Source organism: Mercenaria mercenaria, chromosome 8 (genome assembly GCF_021730395.1).
Source record: "Mercenaria mercenaria strain notata chromosome 8, MADL_Memer_1, whole genome shotgun sequence".
Lineage (NCBI taxonomy): Eukaryota > Metazoa > Mollusca > Bivalvia > Venerida > Veneridae > Mercenaria > Mercenaria mercenaria.
Genome location: NC_069368.1, coordinates 44049647 through 44068580, shown reverse-complemented (window position 1 = coordinate 44068580; position 18934 = coordinate 44049647). Strand labels below are relative to the sequence as shown.

The 18934-nt window shown below is 35.5% G+C and overlaps 1 protein-coding gene across 9 annotated transcripts in view; it reads right to left on the bottom strand.

Annotated features, from left to right (window-relative positions):
- LOC123566477 (uncharacterized) overlaps window positions 1-18934 on the bottom strand; it is a 93161-nt gene that overhangs the window by 10522 nt on the left and 63705 nt on the right. For 6 of the 9 annotated variants that reach the window (XM_053549799.1, XM_053549802.1, XM_053549804.1 and 3 more), the window contains 2 exons: window positions 9830-9920; window positions 4178-4210 (listed from right to left, as the gene is read on the bottom strand). In XM_053549799.1, the coding sequence (XP_053405774.1) occupies window positions 4178-4210; window positions 9830-9920 (124 nt within the window). The other 3 variants (XM_053549800.1, XM_053549807.1, XM_053549801.1) reach the window with 3 other exon arrangements.

Here is an 18934-nt window from a genome sequence, read left to right as displayed (position 1 = left end):
TGCAAATTAAAGTAATTACATTGAGTACCGTATTATCAAATAAGATAGCCACAAGGTCTAAGTCATTCACCTGACTTATACATTTTGATCTTGCTTCTGATCAGGCCCCATGTTCACAAAATATTCTCCCAGACTTAGCTGAGTTTGAGATTGAAATTTTAGTAGCAATTTCTGCTAGAAAAGTCACTTGAAAATAATCAATTACTTAACATTTAATTTTAAACATGCAGTTTAAATAGAAGAGAAAAATAATGTTTTATTATCAAACTCAGTTGAGACTGAAATTGTTTTGTGAACATTGGGCCAGGTTTGGTGGACATCCATTTCTTAATGAGAAGAAGTCATTCAATGTTTTTGGCACTTACTTTAGCACCGGATCCCTAAATGGGTCATATAGAAACATGTAAACAAACTTGAGAAAGGCTACAGATAAAGTTTAATGAAGATCAATCAAGTTGTTCATTTAATTGTTAAAAGTTTTTTCTTCTCTTTTTGGCTCTGGTGGCCCATTAAAAAGGTAAAACCAAATCATCTGAGCAAAGTTGAGAAGAAGCAATCCGAGGATACTACAGACAAATTTAGTGAACATCTATCCAGTGGTTCAAAAGAAGAAGTCATGTAAAGATTTTTTCCAGTATTTAATTTGCATGGGCAGCCACCAAAGGGGTGAAGCAAAATGACTTGAATAAATTCAATACAGGTCCATACAAGGATGCTACAGACTAAATTTGATGAAGATCCATTCAGTGGTTCATGAGAAGAATCTTTCTATACATTGTATTTAGCCATGGTGGCCCTTAAAAGGGGTCTAGTGGAACCACTTGAACAAATTTGAGAGAGTTCACTGCTAGCTTTTTTTCCTTTTTTGCTTTCATTGAAAATTTCTTCTGTGACAAAGTCAAGTCAACCAATATCTTCTATACTTGACTTCAATGTCCCAATGTTACTATGCTAGTGTAGCAACAAAACTGATGACACTGCATTATTTCACTCTTGCAATGTCAAACGTGGTAAAAAATCTATTGTGATAGAGACTAGAAAGCAAGAAATAGAAACTAATACTCAGCTACTGTGTACTACTACAGAAGCAAACTCGGCACCCAAGTGTTTCAATGATCCTTCGTGAAAGAGATAAAACTGCTCACACGGACAAGGGCAAAATAATTATTTATCTAATAAGAGTGAAATTTCAAAGTCAAAAAACTACTTGACCCTACTACATGATCAGTACCCACATTGCAAAAGTAAGTAAAATATATTATTAGCAAAGCATACAAAAAAAAAGAGACAAAAATTGGCCAAAAGTGCTCATCAAATTGTATAAATATATTATAACAAATAGGACTTTTGTTTTTAAATCAATGTTTTCTTCATTTAGAAATATCACAGCATAAATTGGGCCAGATGTGGAAGATAAATGAGATAAATGACTTCATACATATTGATTTGATTTTTTTTTTTAAATAACGCACAGGCCATGCACTGATGCATGGTTCTGCAATTCAGTGGTGCACAGAGTGACGGGTACCAGTAATATGTATCAGATGATTTGATAACAAACATTTACATATGCAAGTACCAAACTATAGTTCCAAGTGAAAACCCTCAAAGACTTCCATCTAAAGTAAATGGGCAGACCTGTTAAATTAAAAGTACTGATCATCTATCAAGATAAAAAAAAAAAATCTGAATCTAAAATTAACATCTATAATTATGGGATAACAAAATTATTATTAAGAAAAATGGAATTCAACTACAGGTGACGTATATATATGTGTGTTTTCCCTACACATTACCTGTGCTCTCATCCAGTCCTATATAACAAAATACTAAAAGCTGTAATTTTACATCAACATGCAAATGTGGTCGTTGATAAACAATCATGCATTATATATAATACCAGTCTAGATTTAATTCCAGAATAGATAATAACTAGATATTCTCTCATGCATAATGTTGCAGCCATGAAATTATTGCTAAAATACCTTGCCCAGTCCATTGGTAACTACTTAACGCCAACTTGCAATTACAACTTGCCATGCAAGAGCTATAAATACAAGCATTGTCCCTGTCCTAACTGATCGGTCCATGTACAACATTACTATGCCAAAAACTGATATTTAAAAATCTCATCAGCTCAAAAAAAAAAATAACAATGTAGTTATGGTTAGTTAAGACCTTCCTTTCTAAGTGGTAATTTTAAATAAATACAACTTAGACAGTTTAGACAATTATCGTTTTGAAAGAAATTTTTGGTGGGTTTTCTCACTGATGCTGTAAAATGATAATTTTATATTAAAGAAATCTGCCAAAATAAGATTCACAAATGAATCTGAACAATGAACATCTTTGTCTTATACAGTAAAACTTTGTCTGCTTAAACTCAGATAATTCGTGCATCACCCTTGCTTGAAGTGATCGTCAGATCCTAGCAAAATATCCGTATAATGTATCATTTTTTCGATGGCTCGACCTACCAATAATCTAAACAAATCTTGCTTGTCCCATTGAGTTTGCGCGAATAAAGTTCGACTGTATTAGTATATAATGCTGTGTCTTGCAAATTTCCCTGCACATGCTTTAGTGGATATACTGCCGCATTTGTGATACAATATGGGACTTTTGCATCATTCACTGGAAATTACAAGAGTCAATATTATATACATTAAGGAGTAAGCTCAGAAATAAGCATTTCAAAAGTCTGCAACCATATCAGTGGCATATGTGTTGAACACAGGGACTATTTTATGCTGGGATATCTGGCATAATATTTCCATGTTTTAATAACAGCTACAAATACCTGACGATTCGGCTGAAAGAATAATAGATTTTAAACAAAATTTCAATGTTGTCAAATTGTGGCTGCATATTTTTCTTGCATAACCATTGTTTTTTCCCCTCCTCTATGGCATTATTTCGCAATGATATTATTTAACTGTTTACTTTTGCATTTGAGCAGTCATAAGTTAGAGTAATTGAATAAACAATTAAACTAAAAATAGTAACAAAGTGAAAGACAAGTATTACTGAATGTCCATTCAATGTATAAGCTGAGATATTGTTCCTGATTGTACATATCTGAAACCTTTCTAAACAGGACCTGCCCCTATTAACTAACTTTTTTTAAAATTCCGTAAGACCTTTAAAATAAAGTTTCATGGTATAAAAAATACAGACATGTGCATGGAGACATTTAAGTGTAAATTTTTCATTTAAAAAAAAAAAAAGTATATATTTTTGCTCAAAATATGGTGAGCATGCTAATGGTAGACAAATAGATCTAGGCATTTTTTTTTTAATTTTCAGCTTTTTCAGAGAACTATGCATCAGACATGAGATAAACATACCAAGTAAACATAATCAAAATGAAATCAATTACATTATGTCATGTAATCATGACACACTTCCCTGAAAATTACAGACTGTAATCATAATTAAGTAATGTGTAATGCAATTAAGTGATTATTTTCAGATTACAGTGTCCTAAAAGCATTTCTCCTTTTCCTGAATGTTTTTGTTCAAGGTTTTATCTAATACAGGGTATTTGTTTTGAATCAGAAAATGTTTAGAGTCAGATATATTGGATTTAATAACGTTACCTAACACATTTTTAAACCATAATTATGTGTATATTATTTACATTTACCTGATATATAGTTCTATAAATTATGACATTGACAGTCTATTAATTAACATCCTACTGTAGTAATCAAACATGCTTGCAGGATTAGAGGTTAAACACATTATTATGTATCTTTTAATTGAAAGTAATCACATTCTTGTAACTTTAATCAAATGTAATTGATTATTCTAATCAATCTTAGTGTCCGTAATAATTGACAAAACTGTAATTGTAATCAAATGTAATCAATTACATCTGAAAGTAAAGAGCCTCACAAATGCTAAATAAAGACACATACTGAAATAACTATTACACATTCATGTACACACATTGTCAACAGACAACAGGACAGGTTATTACTTGAATAAAACATCTCAAAAACATGAAAGGTTATATCCACTAATAAATTTATCATTATAATTATAAACTACAGAACTCTTCAAAAATCTATCAAACATGTTAGACATTATGCTTGTGTTAAAATTTTCATTTGCAATAAAATTTATGTTACATCTTGCAAAAAATGTTAAAAGTTACATTGAGCTATATACGTACATCCATCATATCTATCCAAGATAATGACTTTGTCTACCAAAAATACACAATTAATATTATCATTTAAATTTACACAATCAATTACATTAGAGCACAAAAGGGACAAAATGTCTAGAGTGTATTCTTTCTTGAAGACTTGTTTGAAAAATTATGTATTTAGGTAAAAACATAAAGATTTATTAGGAAATTTCTGAGCAATAACTCAACAAGAGCTAAGTGCTTGCCAAAATCGTTTCCACTGGCAACAGATACATATTTCAGCAGAATCAATGAGGATGCTACCCACCAAATCTGGTGTCAACAATCATACTAAAACATCAAGTTTGCACAGTGGAGTGAATACAGTTTAAATAACAATCAATTCAATATTTCAAGAGAAAAGTTAGCTCCCTGCATGTCTTGCTGTAGAGTAGTGCCAAACCATACACTATTTATCATATACTGCCTGATGAAATATTGAGAATTAATAATAAAATACAATTCCATTCTATGCATTTCAGTGCATCAATTTTTTCCCTGCAATGAAATATATTTTCTATACACAGGTAGTGTTGTTGTTCCAGAATGTAATCAACAACTAAGTATAGAAAATTCTAGATTTGAGCCGCACCTTGAGAAAACCAACACAGAGCATTTGCGACCAGCATGGATCCAGACCAGCCTGCGCATCCGCGCAGTCTGGTCAGGATCCATGCTGTTCCCTAACGGTTTCCCCAATTGCAATAGGCTTTGAATGCGAACAACATGGATCCTGACCAGACTGCGCGGATGTGCAGGCTGGTCTGGATCCATGCTGGTCACAAATGCACTATGTTGGTTTTCTCATGGTGCGGCTCAATTTATCATGAATTTAGCTTTTATTTCAAGACCAAGTGATGAAAATAAAATACCATATTCTTGACAAAACTTGAATATCCTCTGTATAGTGAACAGTATTTCTTCATAATTGCAAGAAATATCATTATAAAATAGGCTTGTCAAAATAAAAATAGAGAATAATAAGAAAACAAGAGCTGTCTCCATAGGACGACATATGCCCCCGATGGCACTTTGAATGAGTAGTTATGGCCGATGTTAGAGTTTAGGACCTTTGACCTACGGAGCTGGGTCTTGTGCGCAACACGTCGTGTTACTGTGTCACACATTCATGCGTAGTTATTTTAAAATCCATGCATGAATGACAAAGATATGGACCGGACACGCCCATCAATGCACTATCCTTTAAAGTCTAAGTGTGACCTTGACCTTTGAGCTACGGACCTGGGTCTTGCGCGCGACACGTCTTCTTACTGTGGTACACATTCATGCCAAGTTATTTGAAAATCTATCCATCGATGACAAAGATATGGACCGGACACGCCCATCAATGCACTATCCTTTAATGTCTAAGTGTGACCTTGACCTTTGTGCTACGGACCTGGGTCTTGCGCGCGACACGTCGTCTTACTGTGGTACACATTCATGCCAAGTTATTTGAAAATCCATCCATCGATGACAAAGATATGGACCGGACACGCCCATCAATGCACTATCCTTTAATGTCTAAGTGTGACCTTGACCTTTGAGCTACGGACCTGGGTCTTGCGCGCGACACGTCGTCTTACTGTGGTACACATTCATGCCAAGTTATTTGAAAATCCATCCATCGATGACAAAGATATGGACCGGACACGAAAATTGCGGACAGACTGACAGACCGACAGACGGTTCAAAAACTATATGCCTCCCTTCCGGGGCATAAAAAGAGAGAATACTTAAAGGAAATTTAATGATCTTTAATGGACTTAGTAAACAGTGGCACACATTTCTATAACAAGCATTAAAAGAAGTATCATTAATGGACTTAACATATTTAGTTTCTTTGTAACAAGCAATAGGTTAATTATTTTGCAACAGCTATTACTTAAGTCAATCTGACTAAAGTACATATCCTATTACGCTACGCATAGGATCTGAGAACGACCTATTCATGGCCTCGTTCTGACGACCTTTTCGCTAGCCAATTAGAGCTTAGCTTACAACATTTTGTAAATCTACCTGTAGCCTTGACTTTTGATATTTACAATTCTTATGTCGTATTGTGGCAGATGGCCGGTTAGCTCAGTCGGTAGGCCACTTGCTTTGTAAGCGAGGGGTCCCGGGTTCGAGCCCTGAAATAACTGCATATTTTTCTTACTCTTTGGTATTCGAACAAGTCGTCTGATTGGTTAAAATAAAAATAGTAATACTGGAAATCCAAAATATGCAGAAGACGTATGTGAATGGGTCGTTCTCAGATCTTCGTTTAGAAGATCAAGTACTTTAGTCAGATTGTTACTTAAGTAAACTTAAGAATTATAATGTTAATAAATGGACAAAGATTGAAATTCATTATAAAAAAAATATTAATAAAGATGTTGACACATTCCATTATTTTTTCATAACAGAAGTGTCATTATTATCAAGAAAGTGTAAAAACAAGGTAGAAATTTCTTTTCAACATATCCTATATGTTTAACCTTTACATTTTTCTTCTGATAAACATGAACCGCTAACTTAATCCTTTAATGTAATTTTAAAGTTCTATTTAATCCATTTTTATAATATCACAATTCAGGGCATAGCTCATTCAAACTGGTCCAGTTTACACTTTGAACTGGAGAATTAAGATGACCTGCTCTCTCAGACAGCTTTCATATAATTTGTGCTACTTTGCTATCATCTAGCATTATACATTATCTGAAAACAAGAGCTGGGTGTAAAATGAATATGTCCCGAATGATTGCCTGTTTGTGGCAAATTAGACTAGCTCCTAGACTATGATATATCTTTTTACATTTTTATGATTGAATGTAGTGAACTGAGCCAGTCTATATTCTTTGTACAATATCATATGATAATTTCAACATCATTCCTCTGTGAAAATCTCTTAAAATTGACTGGCTTTTGTCGTCAAAAAAAAAGGAAAAATGTAGAAATATATTTATTATCAGTCTAGTGGCTAGTCTAGTGGCAAATAAGTGGGAAATTTTTAGTCTCAAGTAGCTGTAACCCTGAAAGGGGTCATTTATTGACCCAAAACAATTCTGACCCTTAAACAAAAGGGTCATCTACTGACCTATGAAAATAATGCTTAGAAGGTTTGATGGCCGTAGAGACAAGTGGTCTCAAGTTATTTCTCAAGTCTCAACAACATTGAGAAGTTGATGTTTGACCAACTGGCCCCTAAAACAATAGTGGTTATCTAGTGACAAACAGCAAACATCCTTTGAAGTTTGACAGTTCAAGGCCAACCATTGCCCAGTTATTGATCTGAAACCATTCTCTGTCTCAATAGGCATCTGTGACCATCTGTCTACTGACCCCAAACACAACAGGGCTCTTGAATGACCATAGGCAATCATCTTATAATGTTTTACAACTGTAGGCCTTATTGTTTTCAAGTTACTGATTGAAATCCGTTTTTATCCACCAGGTCCCTTTGACTTTTGATCTTTAACTGTCCTCAAAACAACAGAAATCATCTACGGACCATAGGCAATCACCCAATGAAGTCTGAAAACTGCTATTTTTTAATTATTGATTGGAAACCAAATTGTTTACCTGCTGATGGACAGACAAACAGAATCAAACATAACAATATACCCAAACATCTTGGCAGAAGCAGCATGCCTCAAGACAACAAAATTATGCCAATGCATTTAGTAGAAAAAAATTAGAAAATATTTATCACCTTAACAAATCCTACATACATGAATAAAATTTCAACCTCATGAATTTTAAGGCTGTAAGAGAAATGTAGCAGCAGATTATCAGAAATTCTTGGCTTAGTGCCAAATAAATTATGAATATGAGTACTTGATTCATTATTCTTGTGTTTCTATCAAGAGAATATGAATGTTCAAGTATTCAAAACTATTTACAGCTACTTGTTTACACTTCAGACCAGAAGTTTGAATATATACATCAAATGGCTATCTGACACAGAAAACTTCAGAAGCAGCCAAAACAGATATCTACTATTAGTAAATCCTTCTGTAGAAAGTCAGCTTCTGAGAAGTTTTACCCCATTTACAAATTCTGGCACATTGAAAGCATTTCAGTAAGAATTTTTTTTTACACCCAACAGTCAATATTTTATTTGACCTGATATAACACATAATTATGAATCAAGTACGTAACAATTTTATTATACCACAGGTTTCTGTATAACAGGGGAAAAATGTACACATTTACATGACAATGGTAGACAGTAACAAGTTATGCATATCCTAATCATTTAAAAAAAGAGTATGATACCACTGACTTATATGACAGATAATTACAAATCAATCTGTATTCAATAGGAATTTGGTAGTCCAATATATATCACAGGTCAAGTCCCCCTCCTAAAAAGTACTTCAGTCTAAGAGCTGACCAGATATAAATAAATCTTTACTTCTGATATTACCTGAAATCATTACCCTACACTAAATGCTTAAACATCCAACATTTTTCAAAAACTAGAGCTATCACTAAAGGTGATAAATGTACCCCCCGCATGCACTGACACAGTACATTGCAATTTGATGCACACAAGATTGCATAATTACGTGGACTGTATGTATATAGACTGTATGTATACAGTAAAGTAACAAAAAACAAAGTCCCATAACTATGCAGAATATTTATCTAAAAGAATGTAACATGCACCATGCACAACTAGGGTTGGTACTGATCACTTGTGTGAAGTTTCATTAAATTGTGTGTAAGGGTTTGGTAGATTAGGCATGCACAAGATTGCATATGCAGACTGTATGTACATAGTATGTTAACAAGAAACAAAGTCCCATAACTCTGCAATTTTTGTCGCTGAAAGAACCTAACATGCCCCATGCACAACTACTGTTGATACTGATCACTTGTGTGAAGTTTCATTAAATTGTGTCAAGGGGATGAGGAGAGATGGTGCGCACAAGATTGTGTCTATGTATATAGTACAGTAACAAAAAAACAAAGTCCCATAACTCTGCAAATTTTTTTTCTGAAAGAACCTAACATGCCCCATGCACAACTACTGTTGTTACTGATCACTTGTGTGAAGTTTCATTAAATTGTGTCAAGGGGATCAGCAGATGGTGCGCACAAGATTGTGTCTATGTATATAGTATAGTAACAAAAAAACAAAGTCCCATAACTCTGCAAATTTTTTTTCTAAAAGAACCTAACATGCCCCATGCACAACTACTGTTGGTACTGATCACTTGTGTGAAGTTTCATTAAATTGTGTCAAGGGGATGAGGAGAGATGGTGTGCACAAGATTATGTCTATGTATACAGTATAGTAACAAAAAAACAAAGTCCCATAACTCTGCAATTTTTTTTTCTAAAAGAACCTAAAATGCCCCATGCACAACTACTGTTGGTACTGATCACTTGTGTGAAGTTTCATTAAATTCTGTCAAGGGGATAAGGAGAGATGGAGCGCACAAGATTGCGTCTACGGACAGACAGACAGATGGACAGACAGACAACCTGAAACCAGTATACCCCCCCTTACAACTTTGTTGTCGGGGGGTACAATAATCATGAAATCACTTGTGATGATATACTGTACTTATCAATTCAGGCAATCAAAAAAAATGGCCTACTAGGTTAAGTGTATATGAACTGATTATATAAAACAAAACTTACATCTTCATTTCCTGGCTTGGAAAACAGGTCAATGAGTTTATCATTGTACAACTCCAACATGTATGCCTCAACTGTGATAGTAAACTTGCTCCTGCAAGTGAAAATTTGTTTTTGTTGGGTTTAGCGTCACACTGACACATGCAATTATAAATGGTATGGCAATTTTCTAGCATTTGATGTTTGAGGAAGACCCCAGTTGCCCCTCAAGGGATTATTTCGCACCTGGGTAGATCCACCAACCTTACCAGCTGGCTTTCTCATACAGAAGCATTCTACACTCCAAGCAATGTTTCTCACCCACAGAGGCCCCCCGCATGGAAGTGATAAAAATTAAATTTCACATATACGTAACAGATTCTACTGCTGTTACAATCAATGAAGGAAATCTGGCCACAAGTGCAAGGATACCATATACTATATAGTTATGCAAGTACAACCTGATCAGGCTGTATAGGAAACAAAATATTGGTAAATTTGTACTTAAGACCACACTGAAATAAAGACCGTAACTAGAAAACCTGCTATGAAAGGTAACAATTTTCCCTTCCCTTCTGCCCCTTAACAGTACAATTATATCTGTTTAGAAAGGTCAACATTTTCCCTCAGCTACTCTGCCTGTTACAACAAGAGGACCATGATGGTCCTGAATCGCTCACCTCTTCCCACATGATCCAGTTTTGAGTATGACGTCGTTTTTTCTATTATTTGACATAGTGACCTAGTTTTTGAGCTCATGTGACCCAGTTTTGAACTTGACCTAGATATTATCAAGATAAAAATTCTGACCAATTTTCATGAAGATCCATTCAAAAATATGGTCTCTAGAGAGGTCACAAGGTTTTTCTATTATTTGACCTATTGACCTAATTTTTTAAGGCATGTGACCCAGTTTCAAACTTGACCTAGATATCATCAAGGTGAACATTCTGACCAATTTTCATGAAGATCCATTCAAGGGTATGGCCTCTAGAGAGGTCACAAGGTTTTTCTATTTCAAGACCTACTGATCTAGTTTTTGATCACAGTTGACCCAGTTTCAAACCTGATCTAGATATCATCAAGATAAACATTCAGACCAACTTCCATACAGATGGCATGAAAAATATGGCCTCTAGAGAGGTCACAACGTTTTTTCATTATTTGACCTACTGACCTACTTTTTTAAAGGCACATGACCCACTTTCAAACTTGACCTAGATATCATCAAGATGAACATTCTGACCAATTTTTATGGCGATCCATTCAAAAGTATGGCCTCTAGAGAGGTCACAAGGTTTTTCTACTTTTAGACCTACTGACCTAGTTTTTGACCGCACATGACCCTGTTTCAAACTTGACCTAGATATCATCAAGATGAACATTGAGACCAACCTTCATGAAGATCCATTGAAAAATATGGCCTTTAGAGAGGTCACAAGGTTTTTCTATTATTTGACCTACTGACCTAGTTTTTGAAGGCTAGTGACCCACTTTCGAACTTGACCTAGATATCATCAAGATGAACATTCAGACCAACTTTCATACAGATCCCATGGAAAATATGGCCTCTAGAGAGGTGACAAGGTTTTTTTATTATTTGACCTACTGACCTAGTTTTTGAAGGCACTTGACCCACTTTCGAAAACCTGACTTAGATATCATCAAGGTGAACATTCTGACCAACTTTCATGAAGATTTCATGAAATATATGGCCTCTAGAGAGGTCACAAGGTTTTTCTATTTTTAGACCTACTGACCTAGTTCTTGACCGCACATGACCCAGTTTCGTACTTGACCTAGATATCATCAAGATGAACATTCAGACCTATTTTCATACAGATCCCATGAAAAATATGACCTTTAGAGAGGTCAAAAGGTTTTTCTATTATTTGACCTACTGACCTAGTTTTTGATGGCACATGACCCAGTTTCAAAACTGACCTAGATATCATCAAGATGAACCGTCTGACCAATTTTCATGAAGATCTTGTGAAATATATGGCCTCTAGAAAGGTCACAAGGTTTTTCTATTTTTAGACCTACTGACCTAGTTTTTGACCGCACGTGACCCAGTTTCGAACTTGACCTAGATATCATCAAGATAAACATTCAGACCAATTTTCATATAGATCGCATGAAAAATATGGCCTTTAGAGAGGTCACAAGGTTTTTCTATTATTTGACCTACTGACCTAGTTTTTGATGGCAAGTGACCCAGTTTCAAACTTGACCTAGATATCATCAAGATGAACGTTCTGACCAATTTTCATGAAGATCTTGTCAAATATATGGCCTCTAGAGAGGTCACAAGGTTTTTCTATTTTTAGACCTACTGACCTAGTTTTTGAAGGCACGTGACCCACTAGATATCATCAAGGTGAACATTCTAACCAATATTCATGAAGATCCATTGAAAATTATGGCCTCTAGAGAGGTCGCAAGGTTTTTCTGTTTTTAGACCTACTGACCTAGTTTTTGACGGCACATGACCCAATTACAAACTTGACCTAGAATTTACCAAGATGAACATTCTGACCCATTTTCATAAAGATCCCATGAATAATGTGACCTCTAGAGATGTCACAAGCAAAAGTTTACGGACGCACGGACGACGGACGTTGCGCGATCACAAAAGCTCACCTTGTCACTTTGTGACAGGTGATCTAAAAAGACACCATTATCCATTTCCATTTGAGAGACCACAGGATAACGCGATCACCCTGTTTAATATATATTCAAAGAGATGGTTTTTGTGATCCAGTTTGGAATGTATAAGAAAACTGTGGTGAAACTGAAAAGTGAAGTTGGCAACAATACTTTAGTACAATGGAATTCATTCAAAGCATAAGGTCTTTATAGTGTTTGAAAATATTACGATTAGCAGGGTCCTTTCATAGGGACAAAAAAAATCTGTCTAGAGGCAATTCAAGTTGTAAGAGATTGTGTCTCGAGGGCTTTAAATGTAAGATTGATGACTGCTGAAAAGATAATAAAAAATTATTTTGCCTAAAAATAATTACTTTTATTTTTTCCCGAAATTTATAGCTATCTCGTTGCTAGGTGTGTTAGCTATAAACTATCGTCGTTGTCAAGTAATCCAGTTTTCTAGTTCCTTGTCTAAACATAACAGATTAATGATAAACACCTATTCGTCAGGGAACCACTCGAGCGTTATATTAAATCGAGAGCACGTGCAATCTTCTCAGTTGAACTAAAGGTGTATTGGCTAGCGCTTCAGATCGATGTTAAATTGAATAGCCATGCCACGTGGTCGATGTAGAGCACGCCTGAAAGGTACAGGCGAGCCAGCCTGTCGAGATGATTATGAAGGGAAGGAAACGAAAGGCGAACTAGACGGCGGATTTGCCAGAAAATTCCAGGCATCAGACAAATGCCGGTAGGTTTGTTATTGATTTCGAACAAATTTTGAAGGAGTCACAATTAATTCTGCAGTTTGGTAATGACAGTACTTACGTCAGTAAATAGTTATACACAGTTAATGTCTTCCCGTTAACATCTATACACCGATTAGGAATTGTGTATTGTATTAACTGTAAACTTAATACGGGGTGTGGCGACCCTATTTCTCATAATTTTACAGATTCGAACCAAAGCAATAATGTTGCTAGTTCAGTCAACTGTCGTAATAGTTTCTTGATTCCGACAGGCTGTGTTACTTTCAATACACGAGATTCACATAGGGCATTTCCGTTTTATTACTCGTAAGGTGCTCGCAAAGTAAATAGTAACATCGGTGACGTCACATTTCATAAGACAGTGACACTGTTGGGCTCATTTACTTCCCGCAATTTAAATAGCAAATTTTTGGAGTGTTTTACGTTAACGTCCCCTTTATGGGACCGTCGAATAGTTTAGTATTGCAAGGGTATAGTATATGGATTAAGATCAGATGGGTTACGGAAACTAGAAAGATTGTAAGGAAAAATATTTATACAAGGACGCAATTGTAAGATATTTAAGTAGGTTTTCTCAAACACTATTAATTACGACCCTCACTTTGCGATAAGTTTTACATGACAGGAGAATCTGTCGGCATGCAAACGCAGGCATCAGCACCTGTTAACGTTGGATCAGGTTAGGTCATTTAACTCTTTCGATATCATAAACAAATATCACTAACAAATTCACTGGTTCAGTATCAGACTTAGATGTACTTACATTTTCTTCCGATTGGTTTCGGTAATGATCTTCAAATACACTGCACGGGAACACGTGCATCCATAGAATCGAAAATTTAAGATCCACAATATTTAATCCAAAATAAATAAAGATGTTGAACTTGCTAGGTTGTATAATACAGGTATAATATACATGTCAGGTGGGTAATTTAAGCCCTTCCTTTGATAAATGTGTTTTCGCAACATTATCTGAAGACTTATTTATTAAATCTCTTTTCAGCATAGTTTGTCAAGTATAGAGGAATAATTTTCTTATGCTGGGAAACAAAATATGATTGAAATTTAACTAAACACACCGACGTACATATATATCGCTACATTAATTCATGCAATGCACATTGTCTTCGCTTAATATGTCACTGTCAATTTTGAACTAAATTCTTGTGTGCCTCATGTATTTTTCATGCAAATCATGTAGAGTTGTCATCACAGATTACAAAGAGTACCGTTACTTTGTAGTGCATCCTTTATGTAACTCGTCCACTGTTATTTTAGGCTAAATGCTCGCAAACGTTTTACAAAAAAAAAAAAAAAAATCGAGTGGTCTATTATGAAAATAAGATTCAAACGTTTTTAAACAGTATTAGTTGGGCAGTTTGTTCTTTGTTTGGTGTTCAGGATTGTTAATTGTTGCACTACTACGTTTGTTAATTTGGTGAGGAAATTCTGTTTCGTTGAAGCTCAACTTCCCGTACATTAAATTTGAAACGATAGTTACGTTTCCCGAAACACATTGTTACTTGAATTTTTCGAAGAAACGGGGTCAGAATCGTGATGTATGTCAATTTAGAGGCTGAAAAACAATAGATATTTTGTTATTTTCCATACAGAACCGGATTCTATTATATTATTATAGATTCTATTGTTACCAGAGTCAAATAAGATATCACGGAAACTTTGTTAATTCAAGTTGCGGCCTCAAAAAAATTTTTTTTTACACCATTCTAAACTTTTAAAACTAAAGAGAAATCAATTGAATTTATACATGTATATGTGGCTAGCTTTCCTATGATATTTTATTGGTTGTCAATAAGTGTGGTTATCGTGGTGTGAAATTGTATTTTTATGGCTCTGTACAAATTTGAATTTAAATGGATTTATCATAAAGTAATGATGGATATTTTTATATCGAGATGATCGTGAGTTCTGTGTGCTACACATTTTGAAGTTCGTTTTTGACTTAAGATTGTAACATTGTTGTAATTTAGAGAAATAAGGTAAACAAAGGATAGTGAACAGTCTGCTCACCAATAGAGGCAGGATTTACGCCTCTGGCTAATTTAATGATATAACTGTTATAGTGTGTTGTGTAGCTTGTATAAATAGCCTGTGATCTAAATATTTAATCTTTAATCTTATGATGGCAAATTGATTGTAAACTTGAGCCCACGTTAATGGATGATAACACTGAAGTGAAGGTGCCTGTCTCTGTAAGCTCGGAAGAGCAAGACTTTTTGTCGCAACATAAAGATACTGTAAAGTCTGTACCTTCAGCTGAGTTGACCTATAGTAGTGTTAATGAATACCACAAACTAGTAACTTTATATCGTGATTTTCCGAAAGAAATGTTTATTACCCAGCTTCTAAGAATCTATGCGTCTAGTGAACCTGACTTAGAGAGAGTCCGGCTGGAATATTTCGAAGTCCTTAAACAGGAACACGATGACTTTCCGTTTGGTCTGCAGGCTGAGCTGAAACGTAGAGTTTTTACGCGTAAAGGCGATCCAGTGATTGTTAAACTTGCTCAGGACATATATAATATTATAGCTGTTGCTGAAGGGGAAGACTATGTGATATTACGTGATATGATTAGCACATCAAGAGCCCGAGCAGCATCAGTGGCGGCGGCTCCAACGGTGGCGAGGTACCGAGTAAATCAGTTCCTAGTCGGACTTCCATAACATGTCAGTGTGCAAATGAAGTGGCCTTGTTGAAAGACACTGTTTCAACGTTACAAGCAGGACTACTGTTGCTGAAGCAGTCACTTCATGCAAGTGACTTACTTAGAACAGAGCAAATGAACTATGTTAAGGCAGTGTTAGGGAGCATTAAGGTGGATATACTTGAAACTGGCCAACAAGTGCGCAGGTGTATGCTAGAGACTGAATTAAAACTTTGTGATCAGAAAAGGGGACTTGAAGATCAAGTCAAGGACATTGAAACACGGGTCAGTGGCCTTGAGACATTTATTGACACAAACAACTTACTGTCGGTATCACGCGCTCAATATAACACTTTGTTCCAGGTTCAAGATGATAATAGTAGCCCGCAGAATGACGACTTGTACAATGAACCTACCGAGTTTGATACACTCGGCAATGTTAATTCACCTAGAAGGCATACTATTTGTACGTACGGTGATGCAGTTGACGTTATTCCTCAATTTTCTTCACAAAATGAAATACCCAATGATCAGGAAGTACATAACTTGTCGGGATGTGATGCGGTGAAAGCCGCATCACGGGCACGAGTAGAAAACACACCGGTAACGCCTCAAACTTCAGAGTCTCCTTCTACCACAGATTATCAGCGTCCAATTCCGGTGCGTATAACACGGAGAACTCATGAATGCGAAAATAGTACTTTTGACTTTCGGCATCCTAAACGGAAAAGAACAATGCACTTTTGTGTGCTTGGTTTTAAGAAATCACTAAATATTGACAGACTTCACAAATTTGTTTCCATGGGTGGCTTCCATACCCAGGAAACTGAATCTGATCAAAGGCCCAAAGTCTTCACTATTCGGACATTTTCCTATGCGCAGGTCGCCAAATAAAGTTATTGTACGCCTAAATGTCGCAGCAGATCAAAATGCAAATCTTGTAATGCGAGAAGGTTTCTGGCCAAAGCATGTTAGCTGTTCACCGTGGAAATCGCGGGAAGCCCTTCGGACGTCTCACAGTAATTTGAACGCTGATTTGTCTAATGGAATGAAGCGTAACAGTCAACGTGCATTGTCAAACACAAATTCTCAGAATGAGAGTTTTTTCCACGAAAACAGATTTTATACACTTAGTGAACAACTTGATTAAGACTGCATCTGTGTGCATTAAGGAAATTATGAACTTAACTTAACCGTCCTTAATAATGACCCTGAATTTATTGAATGGAACGCAACCGGACTTATGTCGAGTGCGTCTTATCTTAGTGAGATATAACGAAGAAATCAATAGATATCTGCGGTATATCTGAACACTGGCTTTTTTCGCACAATTTGTTCTTTTTTGATAGCATTATTAGCGATTATAATTACCATGCAGTCTGTGACAATGATTTAAAAATTATTATAGTAGAAAAGTAGGTAAAGGTGGTGTTGGTATCATGTGGAATAAGAAATATGACCACTGTGTTCTACCATTAAGTATTGACGATGACCATATTGTTGGCATTCAAATACAGATAGATTCTAGTCAGTATATATTTATATTTCAGGTTTACATGCCATGCACGAATCATCCTACAAGAGTGTATATTGATTATATAGAAAAACTGTATGATATATATAATATGTATTCTGCAAATGGTATTACCATTTTCATGGGTGATTTTAACTCAAAATGTACTGCTAGCAGCCTAAATGGTCGTGATTTACATTTTGTAAAATTTTTGTCTGATTGTAATCTTTGCGCTGTAAATACGTTACCCACATGTCAAGGCGCAAAATACAGTTATGTGTCGTATGACAATATCTATAGCACTCTTATTGATTACATTTGTGTGCCGTTAGAGGTATTAGACTTAATGGCCCATTGTGAAATTGTTGATGACCACAGTTTAAATGTCTCCAGGCACAGACCTGTTTTTTATGTCTATACAATTATTATTGACTTTGAAAATGTAATATATAATGATTACAACGTACACTGGAAAAAAGCGAGCAGTACTGATATCAAACAGTATCAGGCATTGTTGTCGTCTGATAGCGACTTTGTTAATCTTGGAACATGCGTTTTAGACAAAGAGGGCATTGCAAAAGCGTACACAATATTAACAGAGAAACTGAAAGATAGCGCAATACAGTCCCTACCTAGGAAGTGTTTCAAGCCATTCTTAAAGCCATATTGGACTCAAGAGTTGTCGAATTACCATAAGGAGATGCAGTTATTTCGTCAAAATTGGTGTAGAGAAGGAAGACCGCGAGATAAAAACAATATTCATTACAAACAATATAAGGCCGCAAAAGGTACATTTAGGTCCATGCATAGAAAAAGTGTTAGAAAACTATTTAGCGTTAATGGACAAAGAACTAGACAAGACAGCTGAAGTAGATAGCGGGCAGTTCTGGAAAATAGTAAATTCTAGGAAAAAGAAGTCTCAGTCTAAAATGGCAGACGGCATAAAATTCCAAGATCGTGTGATCAGAGACAGAAAAGGCTTAACGGAACAATGGGGATTGTATTTTCAAGCTCTATATGCGCCCGCTGAATCGCCGGAGTTCAGCGAAGAGTGGAAACAAACTGTTAACACAGTTGTTCAACAAACGTTCAATAACATCGCTACCGACCCACATGTGAGGGTATTGCCAGAGGTTGTAACAGCAGCCATTGAGACATTACCGACTGGGAAAGCTAGCGGTGATGATAATATATGCTATGAACACTTAATTTTGGCAAAACACGTTGTGTCAAGTGTGTTAGCAAACGTATTTACATACATGTTACGTCTCGGATACATACCAGACTCATTAAAACGTGGGATAATTATAACTCTGCATAAAGGTGGCAAGAAACGGAAAGATGACCCCAACAATTATCGCGCTATTACCTTGTCATCTGTAATATTAAAACTTTTTGAAATTATATTGATGTACAGATGCAAAGAGACATTAATAGACAGTTTAAGTATACAACAGGGTGGATTTCAGGATAAACTAGGATGTATTATGACTTCTTTTATATTACGCGAGTGTGTCTTTTTTTCACGCGAG